Consider the following 15,902-nt stretch of genomic DNA (forward strand, 5'->3'; position numbering starts at 1 on the left):
GCTACCCCAGAAGTCCAGACTCATCCTTTGCGGGGTCCCCGCAAAATGAGGAGAAGTCGGATATCCCGGTGCTGCTTGGATATCCCGACTACGGTCGGTCATCGGGATAATATTGGGACGATCGTTGCATTACAGACCGAGACTTTGCCAGATTATATGCTAAATTAGCTTCTCTTAAAATGATCACTCAAGTGGTCAATCATGCGGTCGGGCAATCACAGTGCCATCACAACTTTCGGCTGTAGCTCCAACATGCAGAACTCGTCAATGCCACCCAGTAACCCCAAGATCGCCTGTCCGACGCGGGTCTTGCGAACTTTGGGGAAGGTCCAAGTCGGGGATGAGCTTTCCTTTCTGAGCTTGGTCAATGCAGAACCTGTCACCAAAGCCGAGGTCGTTTTAGACTATGGCCGATGCGAAGGTGGCTTCCCAATTTTCGCCATCACTTCCGCATCAGCGCCCAAGGGTCAGCGCCAAGTCTCATTTCAAGTCACTTACAGCGAGACTATCGATGGTATTGAACACGAAAAAGGTATGCTTAATCTTGTCGTCCGCCTCACCTGAACCCCCACAAGATACCAGTGTTAACCCTGGTCCAATAGGCGATGGCCCTTTTTTCCTATTCTCCAATGCGATGGATAGCTACAGGGTCTGTCTGCATCATGTCAACACTGGTACTGATGCTCAAATTGTCAAGTCTCGATTTATTCAAGCATCTCAAAGGTATCAAAAGATCACCTTAATGGAACCAGACACAGCCCTGGTGTTCTCCCAGACCGGCTTTCAGGCAGTTCGCCCGGAAGCTACTGTCAAGGCCAGGTTTCATTGCTCCGATGAGACGATTAACCGCATCTGGAGAGATGGTGTGCGCACGGTTGATATGTGCACCGTCGATCGCGAAGAGACTGTTCCAGCCTGGGACGTTCTTGATCAGGGAACTCGTGTCTTTGGTGGCCACTGGGCGCCTTGCAGGCAAGGAACGAGGTGGTCCAATAAGAAGGTGGCATTCCAAACCAAAATCGAGAAGTCTGGCGCCAGTTGGGCAGTTCGAATGATAACAAATGGCCTTATCTTCTGTTTAGACGTACGAAGCAGGAAACTGACGGCCGTTGAGGGATTGTCAAACCAATCCTCCATTCTGCCTTCATTCGAGCGAGGATCATGGCAATTGCCAGAAAGCCTAGACCTGTCTGGATGGTTGGCCATTGAGACGCTGGCCGTTGAAGACCGTTTAACCGTCAAGATTCAAGGTCAAGAAGTGGCCAACGTTGCAGAGATTCAGGTCAAGGCGATGCTAGGCGAAAATCTCGTCAATACCGGCTCAGTTGCGTTTGGCGGCCCACCTGGCTGGGTTGCACTGTACCGCGACCTATCAGTGAGAGACCTTGACGGCCAAATTCTGTATGAGAATTCTTTCTCGCAAAGAGACGCTGATCGTACACTTGCCGACTTTCAAGTGGGAACAAACAAGCTCCCATGCACCATAGACGGCGCAAAGCGAGACAGGGCTTGCTTTGGTGGCGATGTCTTTGTTACTGGTCGCTCCATTGCATACTCCACCGCTGCTCTTGATGCTTGGAAAGGCACGATTCAACTGCTACTCAGTCACCAAAATAAGGATGGCTATCTGGGTAACCTCTGCCCGATGCAGGCCCCAGAGCATACCGACCAGGACGAGCCACCATACTACGGACATTACTCCTTGATGTACGCCCTGCTACTGGTCGTGTCAATCAAGGATTACTGGCTGAGTTCAGGTGATAAAGCTCTTGTCGAAAGAGTATTTCACCAACTTGAACGTCAGATGAACTTTACGAGGAGATTCCTGAACCACGATGGGCTAGTTGAAGCTCCACCATATCTTTCAAGTATGTTATCCCTGGCCAGTCCTTTCTAGTTGCTCATTGTACTGATCAAGAGTAGTGACATGGTTTCCTATGGGCGGGCCTGTCTTCGGCGTTTCCGCAGGCTTGAACCTTGCCTACTTTGACGCACTCAGCGCCATGGCATTCATGTCGAAAGATAAGGAAACAGAAGCCCAGTACCTGACTCAAGCCAAACGATTGAAAGAGGCCTTGATTAGCGCTCTTTGGAATGGAGAACGAGGCACAATGCGTCCAAGCCTCTCTTTGCCCGCCGATGGAGTCTTCCAAGACGTGAATGCCTATGCAGTCACTCTGGGCATTTCTCCAGAGCATCCCCATACAGTGGAAGGCATATTTCCACCTAGTGAGCGTCTACCACCAGCATTCCAAGGCCTCGATAGGTGGGACGAGTTCGGGTTGACCAGTCCATATGCGTCTGGATTTGCTCTCGAAGCCCTCTTTACTAAAAACGAGGGTACACAGGCGAGGGATCTGCTGCTCAGCGTTTGGGGTGCAATGGCGGATCAAGACAGCCCTAATTACTCTGGGGCTCACTGGGAAGCTATGAAAACGAATGGTACACCTTTCAATCACGATGTGTCACTGGCTCACGGATGGTCTACGTGGCCTGTCTTTCTATTACCCAGGTATCTTGCGGGAGTTTATCCCCTTGAAGCAGGCTGGAAAAAGATTGGCGTAGAGCCTGTTTTTGCAGGCCTGGACACGGTGGAATACTCACTTGACACTCCTCAAGGCCATCTCAAAGTTGGACTGTACATAGAGGAACAGAAGAGCACTGGCACGATCAAGCTGCTGGCACCTAAGGATAGTACGGTCGTGGTCAAGGCACCAAAGGGTTGGTCACTTGCTGCGGGTGGTTTCATTGAAGGGGACGGAACAGAAGTATATCTTGAGCTGTCGAAGGAGAGTAAGTAATTTTGTCTGCGCCAATAAACTTCATTGAAGTAGTCATCAATGGATGCTGTCCAGGCCACTGCACCGCGATGATGAACTAACAATGCCACTAATCATGCCTACATAACCTTAGCGAAATGATCATGTTTAAAGCTATGGATTTTCCCACAGTTGCGCGGGATTTCTTGCTTCGCTCTCTCGTGTGTCATGTGGCATGCTCGCGCTGATCCAGGGAATGGGGACTCACGCCCGTGGTGACTATCGGAAAAGCCGAGACGCACGGTGGGGGGGTTTCATCTCCTCACTGACTTGGCTTGGAATACCCGGGATTCTGCCCACATCGGCTTTTGACTGCGGCACAACCACCTATCAAGTGCACCTAGCATATATACGCGCTTGTAGTAACTGCACTCCATTCACTCGAGCCGGCAGCAAACTATATGCAAGTACAACAATAACACTATACTCAGAAGACATGGACACACAGGAGATCCTGAAGAGTCTAACTCTGGAGGAGAAGGTCCGACTACTGTCCGGCACCCCTAATGACTTTGTCTCGATTTCTGGCATCCCCGAAAAGAAGATCGCACCCCTCAAGGTACGCGACATACGCTTTCCGAGATAGTATGTTGACATCCGCTGACCGTCTGACTAGACGGCCGATTCTATCAGTGGAATACGGCCTAGTGAGTTTGATGGTGCCCTAACCACAGCTTGTTTCCCCAACACGGCTTGCATAGCTTCAACATGGAACACTGAGCTTCTAGAAAGAATGGGTCGAGAGCTAACCCGCCAGGCCAAGATCAAGCATGCACAATTGATCCTCGGTCCTACAATCAATATCCATAGAGACCCTCGAGCTGGGCGTAACTTTGAATGCTTCAGCGAGGATCCACTCCTCTCTGGGTACATGGGTGCTGCCATAGTGAATGGCATTCAGAGCCAAGGATTTGGTGCCTGCGCAAAGCATTTTGTATGCAATGACTCAGAGACTCAGAGACGATACTATAATGTCGACGAGTCTCCTTATGGACGTACCTTGCGGGAGATTTACCTCGCTGCTTGGTCGTTTCTCTTGAAGAAATCAAACCCTGTAGGGGTGATGACAGCGTAAGTGGTGCATAACTTGCCGAGTGTCTTGTTACTGATGAACTATCAAGGTACAACAAAGTCGATGGAAAGTTTTGCTGTGACAGCGAAGCCATCGTTGAGGACATTCTCCGAAAAGAATGGGGTTACAAGGGTATCGTCATGTCAGACTGGTTCGGCACTCGCTCTACCGTTGCTTCTATGAAAGCTGGTGTGGATGTTGAGATGCCTGTTCCGGTTTTCAGAGGCGAGAATCTGGTCAAAGCTGTGAACAATGGTGAGATCAGGCAAGATCAGATTGATGCCAGCGTTTCAAGGCTCCTTGACTTGCGCCGCCGTACGCGAAATGCGCAAAGCGAGGGGCCAGAGAAATCGGAAATTTTTGTACAGACCAACGAAATTGCCCGACGGCTTGCTCAGGAAGGCATCATCCTGCTCAAGAACACGAAAGAAACCCTCCCCATACAGGGATCTAATGACTTGCGAGTTGCAGTCGTTGGAGAATACGCTAAAAACGCTGTCTTCACTGGCGGCGGAAGCGCATCCTGCAATCCTCAGTATCGCCAAGTTCCGCTTGACCTTTTACGAGAAGCACTACCAAACCCGGACAGTGTCTCATACGCCGCTGGCGTTCGCCTGCGTCGCATTATTCCCGTTGCCTCCCCAGAGATCATCACAACAGATCAGGGTCAGATGGGCGTCGAGATATCCTACTTTAACGCCGGCGGTGACAAGCCTTTTCTCACTGAAATATTGGAAGAAGCTACGATCAACCTGATGGCTCAACGCAAGCCAGGATTGGAACTCTCCGGCTCTCACATTGAGATGTCCACCAACCTTGTACCGAAAACCACTGGAACCCACACCCTTGCCCTTCGACACTCGGGATCTTTCTCTGTCCGAGTTGACGGTATAGAGGTGTTCAAAGGTGATGCGCCCGACATCACTACGGAACAATTCTTGTTCAATCTTCGCAAACTCGAGTCACGTGTTGAGCTCCCAATGGAAGCAGGAAAGTCTTATAACATTCGCATCAGTATGCAATCGAGACAGCCTGTGGTTGGAGAACCCACTCCATACGGCCTTACGCTCGCTTTTGAAGAGCAGTATTCTGAGGAGCAAGCCATATCTCAAGCAGTTGAAGTCGCAAAGATGTCCGATATTACGATCATCTTTGCTGGTCGTAGCGAACAATACGAGTCTGAGGGGTTCGATCTGGAAGAGATCACTCTACCGGTCAACCAGGTAGCAATGATCAAGGCAGTTGCAGCCACTTCAAAGACAGTCGTTCTTCTACATTGCGGAAACCCAATCGACATCAGCAGTTTCGTCGACGATGTTGATGCTATTGTCAACATGCACTTTCCAGGCCAAGAAGGACCCCAGGCTATGATGGATATCCTCACTGGAAAGGTCAACCCCAGCGGTCGGCTGACTACAACTTGGTTCAAAACGCTTCAAGACTGGCCTAGCTTTGGAAACTTCCCTGCAAAGGATAATAATGACGGTAATTTCGTCATAAAATACGCTGAAGGATTGGCTGTTGGATATCGAGCTCCAGTCCCGGCTGCCCGGGTTCAATTCTGCTTTGGTCATGGATTGTCTTACACCTCTTTCTCTTACGAGGGCCTACGTGTCAGCTTAGACGAGTCGTCAAGCCCTGCTGTCTTGAAGGTCAGCGTTCGAGTGACAAATACTGGTAGTGTTCCGGGCAAGGAAGTGGTACAGGTATACATCTCTCCGCCAGACAATGTTTCCGACTGGAGACCATCCCGAGAGCTGAAGGAGTTCACCAAGGTTGATCTTTTGGCTGGTGAAGCAAAAGAAGTTTGTATCGACTTGGACATCGACACGTTCTCGAGCCACTGGAGCGACAGTTTGCGTGCTTGGACTTTAGACAAAGGAGAATACACGGTAGAAGTCGGAAGCCAACGTGCGACATTTGTAATTTAGTTTAGGATAGATGTCGATAACCAGTAACTTAAGCAATTATCATTAGATATTGTACCTTTTTCAAATATGAAAGCCTAAATCGACATTGTGTGCGTCTAGCTGGAACCCACACTGGAGGGCTTCCTAAAATGATGCGTGGCCAGGTAGAGCTCCAAACTTAGACAGGTCGTTGAAATAGTTAACCAGAAAACCCCAACATGAAAGCCAGCTATGAGTCGAGGATTATTAAACGTGGTAGCAGAAGAAAATCCCGCCATAACTGACAATTTACATTCCAATATGCGAACAATTTGCATCTGAACGTAGAACTTTGCGCATCTCGACGATGGAAGCTTGATACAAGTGCTAAGCGCTGAATTTTTTTAAACAGCTCCTATTCACATAATGTAGTAACGAAAATCACAATTGTTTACAACTCTGCTAACTCGACATTGAGTTCCTTGCAAACCTCCGAAAGCTTGGACTCTTGCCACTCTCTAGCAGCTTCAGGTAACACGACCCCTGTAGCTGGCGATCCAGCTTTCTGTACCACTTCCTCAATTCCCCGTCCATTTGCAAAAGACCAGACTCTAACGTATCGACTGCCAAACTCTAGAGTGAAGGTTTCACCCGCAGCGATAACGACCGTCTGGCCCTCCCGGATTTCATTCCATGAACTGCTGTTTCCTGACTTGATCTTGACCTTGAGCAAGCCTTCTTGAACGATGAAGCAGTGATCAATGGACGCGAATGTCAACCACCGACTTAGAGGTGATTTTCCGTACACACTCGATGACTCAATGCTGGAGATTGAGAACTTGCCGCTAGATTGTGATGAGAGGATAAAGGGTCGCGACATGACGCCACCGAGCAACCATCGTGGTCCTGTATTCGCACGCAGGAAGTATGCTTCTCCAGGTCCAGCAAGCTGACTTTCGGAATCCAGCCAGTCTCCGACCTCTGGCGGCTGGTAGTCACGCTTGAAGTGGACGTCAAACCGGTCCTTAGCTGTCATCATCTTTTGTATCAACATAGACTTGATGTCGCGATCGTCATTCTCAGGAACGATGACACCGTTGTATATCTCTCCAACATATCTGAAGAAGTCAACCCAATCTCCAGGGGCCACCAAGCCCACAGTCTCGGTATGAGGCCCAAGCAAGAGAGGGTTATGAATCACATTCTATCATGTCTTGTTAGCTAATTTGGGCTCTGGGCTTTGTGGCAGAGAATGAAAGCGTGGACTCACAGGAGGAATGTAGGCAAAGTCACCAGGACCCATAATTCGACACTTGTCACCAGACCATAACTTCAAGAAGCCCTTTGTGACAAGAAAGACATCGTGAGCTTCCTCGTGCCAATGAAATCCTGGAGCGTCGGCCAAGACTGCCCCACTGGTGAAAACAGCCATGCCGCCATTGGTTTGCTTGGAGGAGGCTAAGATTCTAAATACGCCCTTGCTGCCGGGGATGCTGATGCGCTCTCCTTCGAGCTGATCAATCACGTAACTTGTCCTCTCATTGGGAGGAGATGAATGCAGAGGAACACTCATGGTCGATTTGGAAATGGGAATCGACTAGGTAGACAGTGTCGAGGTTCAGAACAGAGGAATGAGTAAGCAGTTGGTAGTTGGTAGTTGGTAGTTGGTAGTTGGGTGTGTTGAATGAAGAGACAAGCCTCGATTTCCTAGGCTGGATTCTCCGCCTCTTCTATCACTTTGAACTTTCTCATAGCGGCTCCGGAGTTTCCGTACCTCGTTCCCCCCAGTCAGCGACAAACTCTGGGTCCGGCAAGATAGTTCGGCTTTCTGCGTCGGAAATGCCGCAACTCACATGCCAACCCCACTTCCCACTGCGGCACCTCCGGACTATTGACGCAAGGGAACGTACGTGCATCTGCTTGAAATGATAGAGGCCACTGTACACGCGGCACCGAGCGACGCCGAAGTGCTACTCAAGACTTTACTAAGTATCTTTTTGATTGTTGCATGATCATTGACGATGGGCAATCCAACTTCCTTTCGGGCTGTCTACAAGTATGTTGAAGCACAAGAGATAGATGTTGACATCTACCTACCATTTGAGCATGCGGTTTCTTCCTCGAAATGTCCGGTTGGTATGTCGATTCTTCTTATCATCATGGCAGTGCCTGAACCCGTGTAAGGCTGACTGCTTTTTAGTAATTAATATCCATGGCGGAGCTTTTATGCTAGGCTCCTCCAAAATGATCAACATGGATCAGGTCTCGGATTGTCTCAGCAGAGGATGGATTGTCTTAGGCCCAAATCATCGACTTTGCCCTCAAGTTAATCTTTTAGAGGGTCCGATTCAAGACTGTCGAGACCTTTTGGCCTGGGTCCACCAAGGAGGTCTTGCAACAGCTATACGCGACCTGACCAGTTCGAGCCTCATGCCAGATCTTGACCATGTCTTTGCATTTGGCACATCGTCAGGCGGACACCTTTCACTTTGCCTGGTAGATTACTCCACTTTGGCCCAAATATCACTATGGATGAAAAGAATGATAACTTACTCGTCCACAGGGATTCGAAGTTCCTCGTCCCGTTGCTGGAGTGTACGACATGTATGGTCCTTGCAATTTCGACGATGGTTTCTGGACCACGAAGTTACCAAACATGAAGCTACCTCCGGGACTGACAGACTCCTTCATGAACAAAGTATTTGACGAGGACCCAGTACCAATCACTGGAGGTGTCTCCCTTGAGGGTCAAGCCACTGGACCACCTGACTTCAGTGACCCTCGTCAAGCATATGCGCTGACACAGCTGGCGAATGGCAGAGTATTGGATGTAATCTTTCCTTCCAAAGACTGGCGCAAGGTTGATCCCGCACTGAACATCGGCCCTTCCTTTCCTCCCACGTTCATTGTGCACGGTATGGAGGACACAAAGGTTCCCATTCATCTTAGCAGAAAACTTTTTAAACATTTGAAAGAACAAAACATCAAGTGCGAGATGGTAGAGGTCCCTGGGGAGGAGCATACTTTTGCTGCTAAGATGAAAGTTAGTTCTGTTACCTGGCAGCTTCAACAGCAAGGCTTTGACTTTCTTGAGTCTTTGATAAATTAGTTGGACTTCGACTTGCTTCCTGTACTAGACCAGCTTAGTCTCTGATTATCTTGTTAAAATGCCCGTAGGATACTGATGTACCCTTGAAATAACTGGTCACTTAATCGTAAAGATTCTGTGAGAGCTTTGGCTACTTTTCACAAAAGGACAATTACTTCCTTGGAGAATTCTCTGCTACCAGCAAGTCATAGCTTCGAACTTGACTTTCGCACTGACGATGAAGATTTGACAAACTTCAAGCATGTGGCTGACTAAAACGGATTGTATGAACTTTCGAAATAATTACACTCAACATGCCTACATGATCATTCGCACCTTAGTTGCTGAAAGGGCTGTTCTTTACTGCATCCTCCACAACCTCAAAGGCATCGTATCCATAGAGCCACGGCTGCACCTGTGGGCAAGTCCATCTACTTGGAAATGGGCCTTGGAGTTCTTCAGCGCCCAACTGGGACAGGAAAGTCTTGTCTCGAGCCTCCTGAGCGGGTCCATCTGGCATATGAAAAGACTCTCGCTGTCAGAATGTTAGGAAACAAGAAATCAATGTTACGCTTGGAACAATCACGTACCTGTTTAAATGTCTCTCTAACAATAGCCTCACCGCGAGACTTGCGCAGCTCCTCGTACATATTCAAGGCTTTTGGAAGTTGGTTCTTCGATTGTATATGTCCCAGAAGAAGTCCCAAGACCGCCCCGTCCTCAACGGCCGAGTTGGCGCCTTGGGCCAGGTAAGGAAGCATTGGATGGCAGGCGTCGCCTCTGTAATGAGTTGGTCAATACTCGTTCTTGTTTGTGAGGTTTTAGGTGGCGGCGTGACCTACACGAAAACAAAGTTGGAGTTGTCGTTGATCCACGAATCGAGCTCTTCTCCTAAAATATTCATTAGCTCACACAGTCAGTTATTAATAGAAGGTTCACACGTACTGTGCATCAACTTCCACTTATCGACCTTGTCCACTTTGCTCAGGAACCTCCCCAAAATTGGGTCCCAGTCATTGAACAACTGTCGCATCTCCTCCACTGAGCCAGCTTGTCGGCTGATGCCTGATGGGAGATCATCTGGTACAAGGAGCACGATGTTGTACATCTGTCCGCCACGCATGGAGTAACCCACAGCGTGAGCCCCAGGACCAATCCAGAAATGCACTGTTGGTCGTTCGACCCATTCCCGGAGCTCTGGGTCGTCGAGCTCATTCACGTCCAGCACCACTCGGTATGCCAGATCGCCAGTCGGTTTGGGCTTATCGTTAGTGGAAAGAAACTTGGAGCGGCATTTTGACCAGAGCCCATCTGCTGCAACGATAAGGTCACCAGTGTATCTGAAACCGGCCTCGGTCTTGACCTCGGGAATATCGAAGTCAATATCGTCCACTTTATCTCCGAGCTTCAACTCAACGCCCAGCTCTTTTGCCTTGTCGTAGAGAGAAAGCTGAAGGTCGACGCGATGTAGGTCAATAAAAGGAGCCCCATACTTCTTCCGGATGTGCTTATGAAAGTCGGGTTCTATGGCAAGAGTTTTGCCTGAGTATCGATGGACGACTAGCGAGGTAGGCTCAGCAGCAGACTGCCATAGTCGGTCAGGAAGGCCCCATTTCTGGAGAATACGTGTGCAGTTGGGAGTGCATTGTAGACCAGCTCCGACCTGTGTAGATCCTCACAGTCAGTATTCCGGGGTTAGGGCGTCAATGGCAAATTCGTAACTTGCTTCTAAAAGTTCCTTGGCCGATTCCAAAACTGTAACCTGATGTCCTGAGAGAGAGATTGACACTGCCGCGGCGAGGCCTGCGAGACCCGCTCCGACGATAATGACTCGAAGTTGCGTACTCGCTTGCGTATGCGGCGGTTGATCTATCTCCTGGCAAGTTAGTCAATGCTGCAAAATGTCAATGCAAATCTGGATGGCCAACCATTGCGCCCGGCATTATGACTGCAAGTTGAGGATTAGCTGCTTGAAAGTTGATGAAAAGTAGTTATCAGATGCAGGTACTAATTCGGCTACCTGGGTCACTTGGCGCATATCAATCGGTTTATAGGAAGCCTGTCCGGAGTTCATTGGTGTAGGGTAGTCGAGGCAAGAATCGGAACAGCCGAGGGTACATGGATCAGACCAGGACCGTAGCCCGGCTTTTCCGCAGTCGACTTCTCTAGCCTGATTCAGCTTAGGGACAGTTCATGACGGCGAATGAGAAACCTGAAAGAAGTTCAAGGTTCGGATTGCCCCATGATTTTTTACCCCAGATTTGCCTCGAGCTTACTCAAGATCTAGAGACCCCGCATCCAGACCTCGGCCATTAACACTCCGAACGCGCAAATTTTCTGGGGAACTGTCTTGGTTCTCTTTGACGTGTATTCAAGGCTTTCCGACATCTCAAAGATCGAACCCTTACAATCTATAACCTCCCAAAGTCGTTCACATGGACGAGCCAACCGATTCACGTGTTGCACAGACCAACAAACCTTCGGGTCAGCGTCCACGGCGACCTCGAGCTGCTCGTGCATGCGATCTGTGCCGGTCTAAGAAATACAAGTGTGATGAATCTTACCCCTGCTCATATTGTCAAAGTGAGTTACTAAGACTACCTCACCAATCTAACATTTCAGTGACTGACCAGTTGAAGGCCGCAATGTCGAATGCGTCTATAAAGGTCAGGATATGTCGCGTATGCGCATGACATCAAGGTAGTTATCAACTCGCCATGTTGCTGTTGAGTCTTGGTGGCTCATTGAGACCGTCTACAGCTACATACGCCAATTGGAAGATCAGGTCAAAAGTTTGTCCAGCATCGTGGAAACCTATGAGAAAGCAACAGCCGATGGGCCTGGTAATAGCCCAGAAGGGGTAGCATCTAGTCTTTCTGCATCTCTTCCCAATCCTCAGCATCACACCAACATGGAAGCTTTCCCTACCCCGAACAGCACCTCGTCATGGCATACAAGGGAGCAAGAAGTATCTGGCATGAACACACATACGAGGGACGTTGAGTTTTATGGGAGCTCGTCTTCTGTTGCCCTATTGTCTCATGTTCAACGAAGCGCAGAAGGAGATCACCCCGACGACGATGCGGGTGCCCTTCTCTCTACTTTGCACAACCCAGCTTTTGATCCAAGTGGATTGCAAGACACCCAGAGAAGTCGGAGAAGTACCGAGGACTCTGACAACTCATTATGGTACCTGCAATGTCGTACCTTTATAGACGCCTTCTTCTCTACCATTCACTATGTTCACCCCATCCTGGATAAAACCTCCTTTCTCCAGCGATGCGAATCCTTGTGGTCCGGCGAGGAGGCTGGAAATAGGATAATTACAAGCTTTGTAGCTTTGTACTACAGTATTTTGTCGATAGGCGCTCTAGTCAGCACTCGGGATGACGAGCTCATCGATGGGATAACTAACCTATCTTGGAGCCGCAAATTCTTTGATCGAGCCAAAAGCTGTTGCAACCGACTTGGAATGGTTACAGACCTCGAGATGGTTCAATGCTATTTCATTCTGGTATGTCACTTCACGCCTTCAAAAGCAATTGGGCCAGGCTGACGATTCTAGGCCAAAGTCTGCCAGAATGAGCTGCATCCACATTGTCAGTCAACTACGGTCGTCACCTTCTGTGGGACTTCACTCACCTTTTCTAGTGTCATACATGTATGTTGGCCTTGCAATAAGAACAGCTCTAGCAATGGGCATCAATCGTGAGTCGGGGCCGAATAGCAAGAAACCGCCGTCCCTGCTGAGAGCTGAGTCGAGAACATGGTGGTATGTTAGCCATATAGCCCAAACAATGTGTAATAATATCCAGATACTGACGCCTGAGCTACAGGGGTCTTTACTCGCTCGAGACGTATGTTCTATTGTTGGTATTCTCTTATTTTTTGTAGTGATTTCTAACTTTTTACCCCTAAGTGAGATGTCTTTCGCGATGGGAAGACCAGACACCTTGGGAGCCGACCTGTATCACAACCGACGATTTCCACTTATCAAGACCTCCCAAACTGAAGAGGGAATGAGTTCAGAGCTATCCGAGCACCCTTGTTGCGCCATCATAGAGCAAATGGTACACTTCTCGAGGATCACGAGGAGCATCAGCCTTAGCATTTATTTGCCCGAAACGACAGTACCAATGATGGTGGCTTTGGCCGTCCAGATTGAGAAAGATTTGGAGGGCTGGGCTCAAAAGCTTCCCGAAGCTATTCGTCCGACAGGCTCAACCTCTCAAGCGCCTTCTCTAAAAGGCGTCAAAGATGTCCAGTGGGTGAAGAGACAAAGACTTGTGCTGAACTTGAGTACGCGCTACCCGATACCACTGACATGTAAAAAATCACTGACAAGACGATCTCAGGATACCATAATCTGAGGATTCTTCTCTTCGGATCTTTTCTCCTGAGATCAACTGCGCAAGAACGAGCTTCGATGACTGAGACCAAACATGGGATCCAGAAGTGCCTCGAATCGGCAAAGCAAACGATCGAACTCATCTATCAAACTTATCAACACAGTGACTTCTTCCGTACATGGTACATTTAGTCCACGACTATCGCTTTGGAATTTATACTGACAACATGACAGGTTCTACAACACCACATATACTGTATTTGCTGCGAGCATCATTCTCGTATACGTAGCACAAGAAGCAGTTGAGACTGAAATCCAGCCGCTACTTCGCTTAGTCGACATGGCTGTCGAGATTCTCATGATCATGGACGAGTGTGTTGTCGCTCTACAAGCGGCAAAGCTATTACAACAAGCAAGAGAAAAGGCTACACAGAAGTCGTCGGCCAAAACCTTGGCACCCAATAATCCAGGGACGTCTTGGCCAGATGGCATGGTGTATCTTAACCATTACTGGGGGCCACTGAACCTGCTTGACGGGGATATGGACCAGAACCTCGCGTTGTCCTCGATAGACTTTGACGAGGCAAATTTGTTTATGCCAATACCTCACTAGTTTAAAGAGACTTATAGTACTAAGGCAAAGTAAGAATGCCAAAGTGATACCTCTTACTGCAACTAATACCTTTGATTATGAGATTCTGATAGCAAGGCTACTTGACAGATTTAGAGTAGCTCTAACTACTAACGTATATGTATAGCTTGCGTGACAGACAAGCATGCGTGACAAAAATCCCTCAACCTATATCATTTCCATTTGATCAATTGATTCTCAACCACCCAGCATGTCACAGTCTAATGATGAGGCTAGAATCCTTCTTGCCCTTCGGGCCCTTCAGAATAATCCAAAATTAAAGGTCTGACGCGCTATAGAGATCTATAATATTGGTTGTATGAAGCTCTGGCGCCGGCTGTTGAATAAGAGGAGCAATTGCGATCGTGCCGAAAACTAGTGGCGCGCCCTGTTTTTTAACGCAGTTGAATTGTTTAACACCGGCAATAAGGCATTTCATTACGACTTGATTAGACCCCCAAATCACGTAAGCTTACCGACCTAGAGGAGGAGATCCTTATTTATTTTATTCTTGACCTAGATTTGCGAGGATTCCCCCTCCGGCTTCGTGGTATGAAAGAAATAGCTAATTAATTACTCGCCGACCGTGACGCGCCACTAGTTAGCACCTATTAGGCTTATAACTTTACTAAGCGATACCTAGACCTTAAGATATTTTTTTTTTATAAATATAACTACTAGAGAGCTAAGTATAAAGATCTAACTATTATCTATGATTAGTTTTAGCTTATAGTAAATATAACCGCGAAGTATAGTATTAATATGCGAGATATCTATAATTTTAATAAGACTAGCTTTCTTATAGGTATAATTATAAGTAGAATAGTAGTTATAGGCTTAAAATAGCATTTAAAGCTAAAATTAATATAGCCTAGAAACTAAGAATGGATTATAATTATTTAAGTAATTAATGCAAAAGGCTAGGCGATCTAGCCGTTTATTATTAGTGCGGGTTAGTATTACCTCGCTAATTAATACTAAGAAAGTAACTGTTAAATGTAATGATGTATTATATTGTTGTTCTCTGTGTGTTTCTCGGCGAAGCCTCGCAAAGGGGAAGGCGCATTTCTGCGACTTCCCAATTGAGCCTAGTGTCATCACATGACACCCTTCAAGGCATGTTGCAGGCTGTCACATTTGATAGTAACCTCCTAGGCGATTAGGCTATTACTATAACCTAAAATAGCTAGACTAATAATAAAACTAGTCTTAAGTGGCTTAAGCACTTTAACCAGTATATAACTAATTAATTAATTAGTTTCTATTATCTTTTAATCCTTAATAGCTATAAAAGTTATTAATTTATTAACCCTAAGAGATATTATAAGAAAAAAAAAATTATCTAGCTTTATATATTACTTTATTCCTCTTATCTACTCTAGCCCCTTAATATTAAGTGCTTTAGCGTGCTAAAGCGAGCTTATAGTTAAGAAATAGAGTAATTAATTAGATACTTTATAACCTATATTTTAAAGACTAAGTTCTTTCTAGCCTTCTATATAGTATATAAGGCTACTATAACAGAAAGAAATATCAAAGGGGCTTTTAAAGAAGCTAGCTTTATTTTTCTTAACCTAGAAACTATAGTTTTAAAGCTTAATATGTAGTTATAGACTCCAACGCCTGCCGAGGAGGGGGCCAGACCCTCTACCCCTTAGGTCTCAAGGACCCTAAAGACCGTGCTTAAGGCTAGATCTTAGTCTGAATACCTTAAAAGATAAATCAAAAGGCATCATAGTAGCTCCCCAGAGTTAATTATAGAGGCTATAAAGTCTCTTATGAAGGCAATAAAGGGAAATATATATGAGATTATATTATTAAGGGCTAAGGCTAAAGACCTTCGAGAGGCAAATGAGATACTAAGCCGGTGCCAGAGGGCAAAAAGGACTAGACTATAGAAAAGAGAGGTTATAATAGTAAAGGAGGGAAGGCAAGCAATTAATTAAATAGATATCAATGCGCAGGTAGTAGCGGAATTATCTAGAAGTAGTAGTCAAGGAAGGTTAATTAGACTAGGTATTTAGCGCTATAGTGTCTACGGCAAGCCCGGGCATA

The 15,902-nt window shown here is 47.2% G+C and overlaps 3 protein-coding genes across 3 annotated transcripts; 1 reads left to right on the top strand and 2 right to left on the bottom strand.

The window, feature by feature from the left end:
• Nucleotides 1-252: 252 nt before the first annotated feature.
• On the top strand, nt 253-5,822 carry LRP88_00596 (uncharacterized protein; the record flags this gene model as incomplete). Its single annotated transcript, XM_083237304.1, has 6 exons — nt 253-532; nt 603-1,868; nt 1,924-2,793; nt 3,251-3,378; nt 3,436-3,890; nt 3,941-5,822. The coding sequence occupies 6 exons, from the start codon at nt 253-255 to the stop codon at nt 5,820-5,822; spliced, it is 4,881 nt and encodes a 1,626-aa protein (XP_083107195.1).
• A 409-nt stretch (nt 5,823-6,231) lies between these two features.
• Nucleotides 6,232-7,353, bottom strand: LRP88_00597 (RmlC-like cupin domain-containing protein; the record flags this gene model as incomplete). The annotated part of the gene is made up of 2 exons (XM_083237305.1): nt 6,232-6,984; nt 7,051-7,353. 2 exons carry the CDS (start codon nt 7,351-7,353, stop codon nt 6,232-6,234), a joined length of 1,056 nt encoding a protein of 351 aa, XP_083107196.1.
• Nucleotides 7,354-9,205: 1,852 nt separating this feature from the next.
• On the bottom strand, nt 9,206-10,811 carry LRP88_00598 (uncharacterized protein; the record flags this gene model as incomplete). The annotated part of the gene is made up of 6 exons (XM_083237306.1): nt 9,206-9,403; nt 9,459-9,648; nt 9,711-9,759; nt 9,814-10,531; nt 10,714-10,737; nt 10,797-10,811. The coding sequence occupies 6 exons, from the start codon at nt 10,809-10,811 to the stop codon at nt 9,206-9,208; spliced, it is 1,194 nt and encodes a 397-aa protein (XP_083107197.1).
• Nucleotides 10,812-15,902: the final 5,091 nt, after the last annotated feature.

The sequence above is a fragment of the Fusarium phalaenopsidis genome (assembly GCF_050370095.1).
Source record: "Fusarium phalaenopsidis strain FUZ10S chromosome Unknown contig_32276, whole genome shotgun sequence".
In the NCBI taxonomy this organism is placed as follows: Eukaryota; Fungi; Ascomycota; class Sordariomycetes; order Hypocreales; family Nectriaceae; genus Fusarium; species Fusarium phalaenopsidis.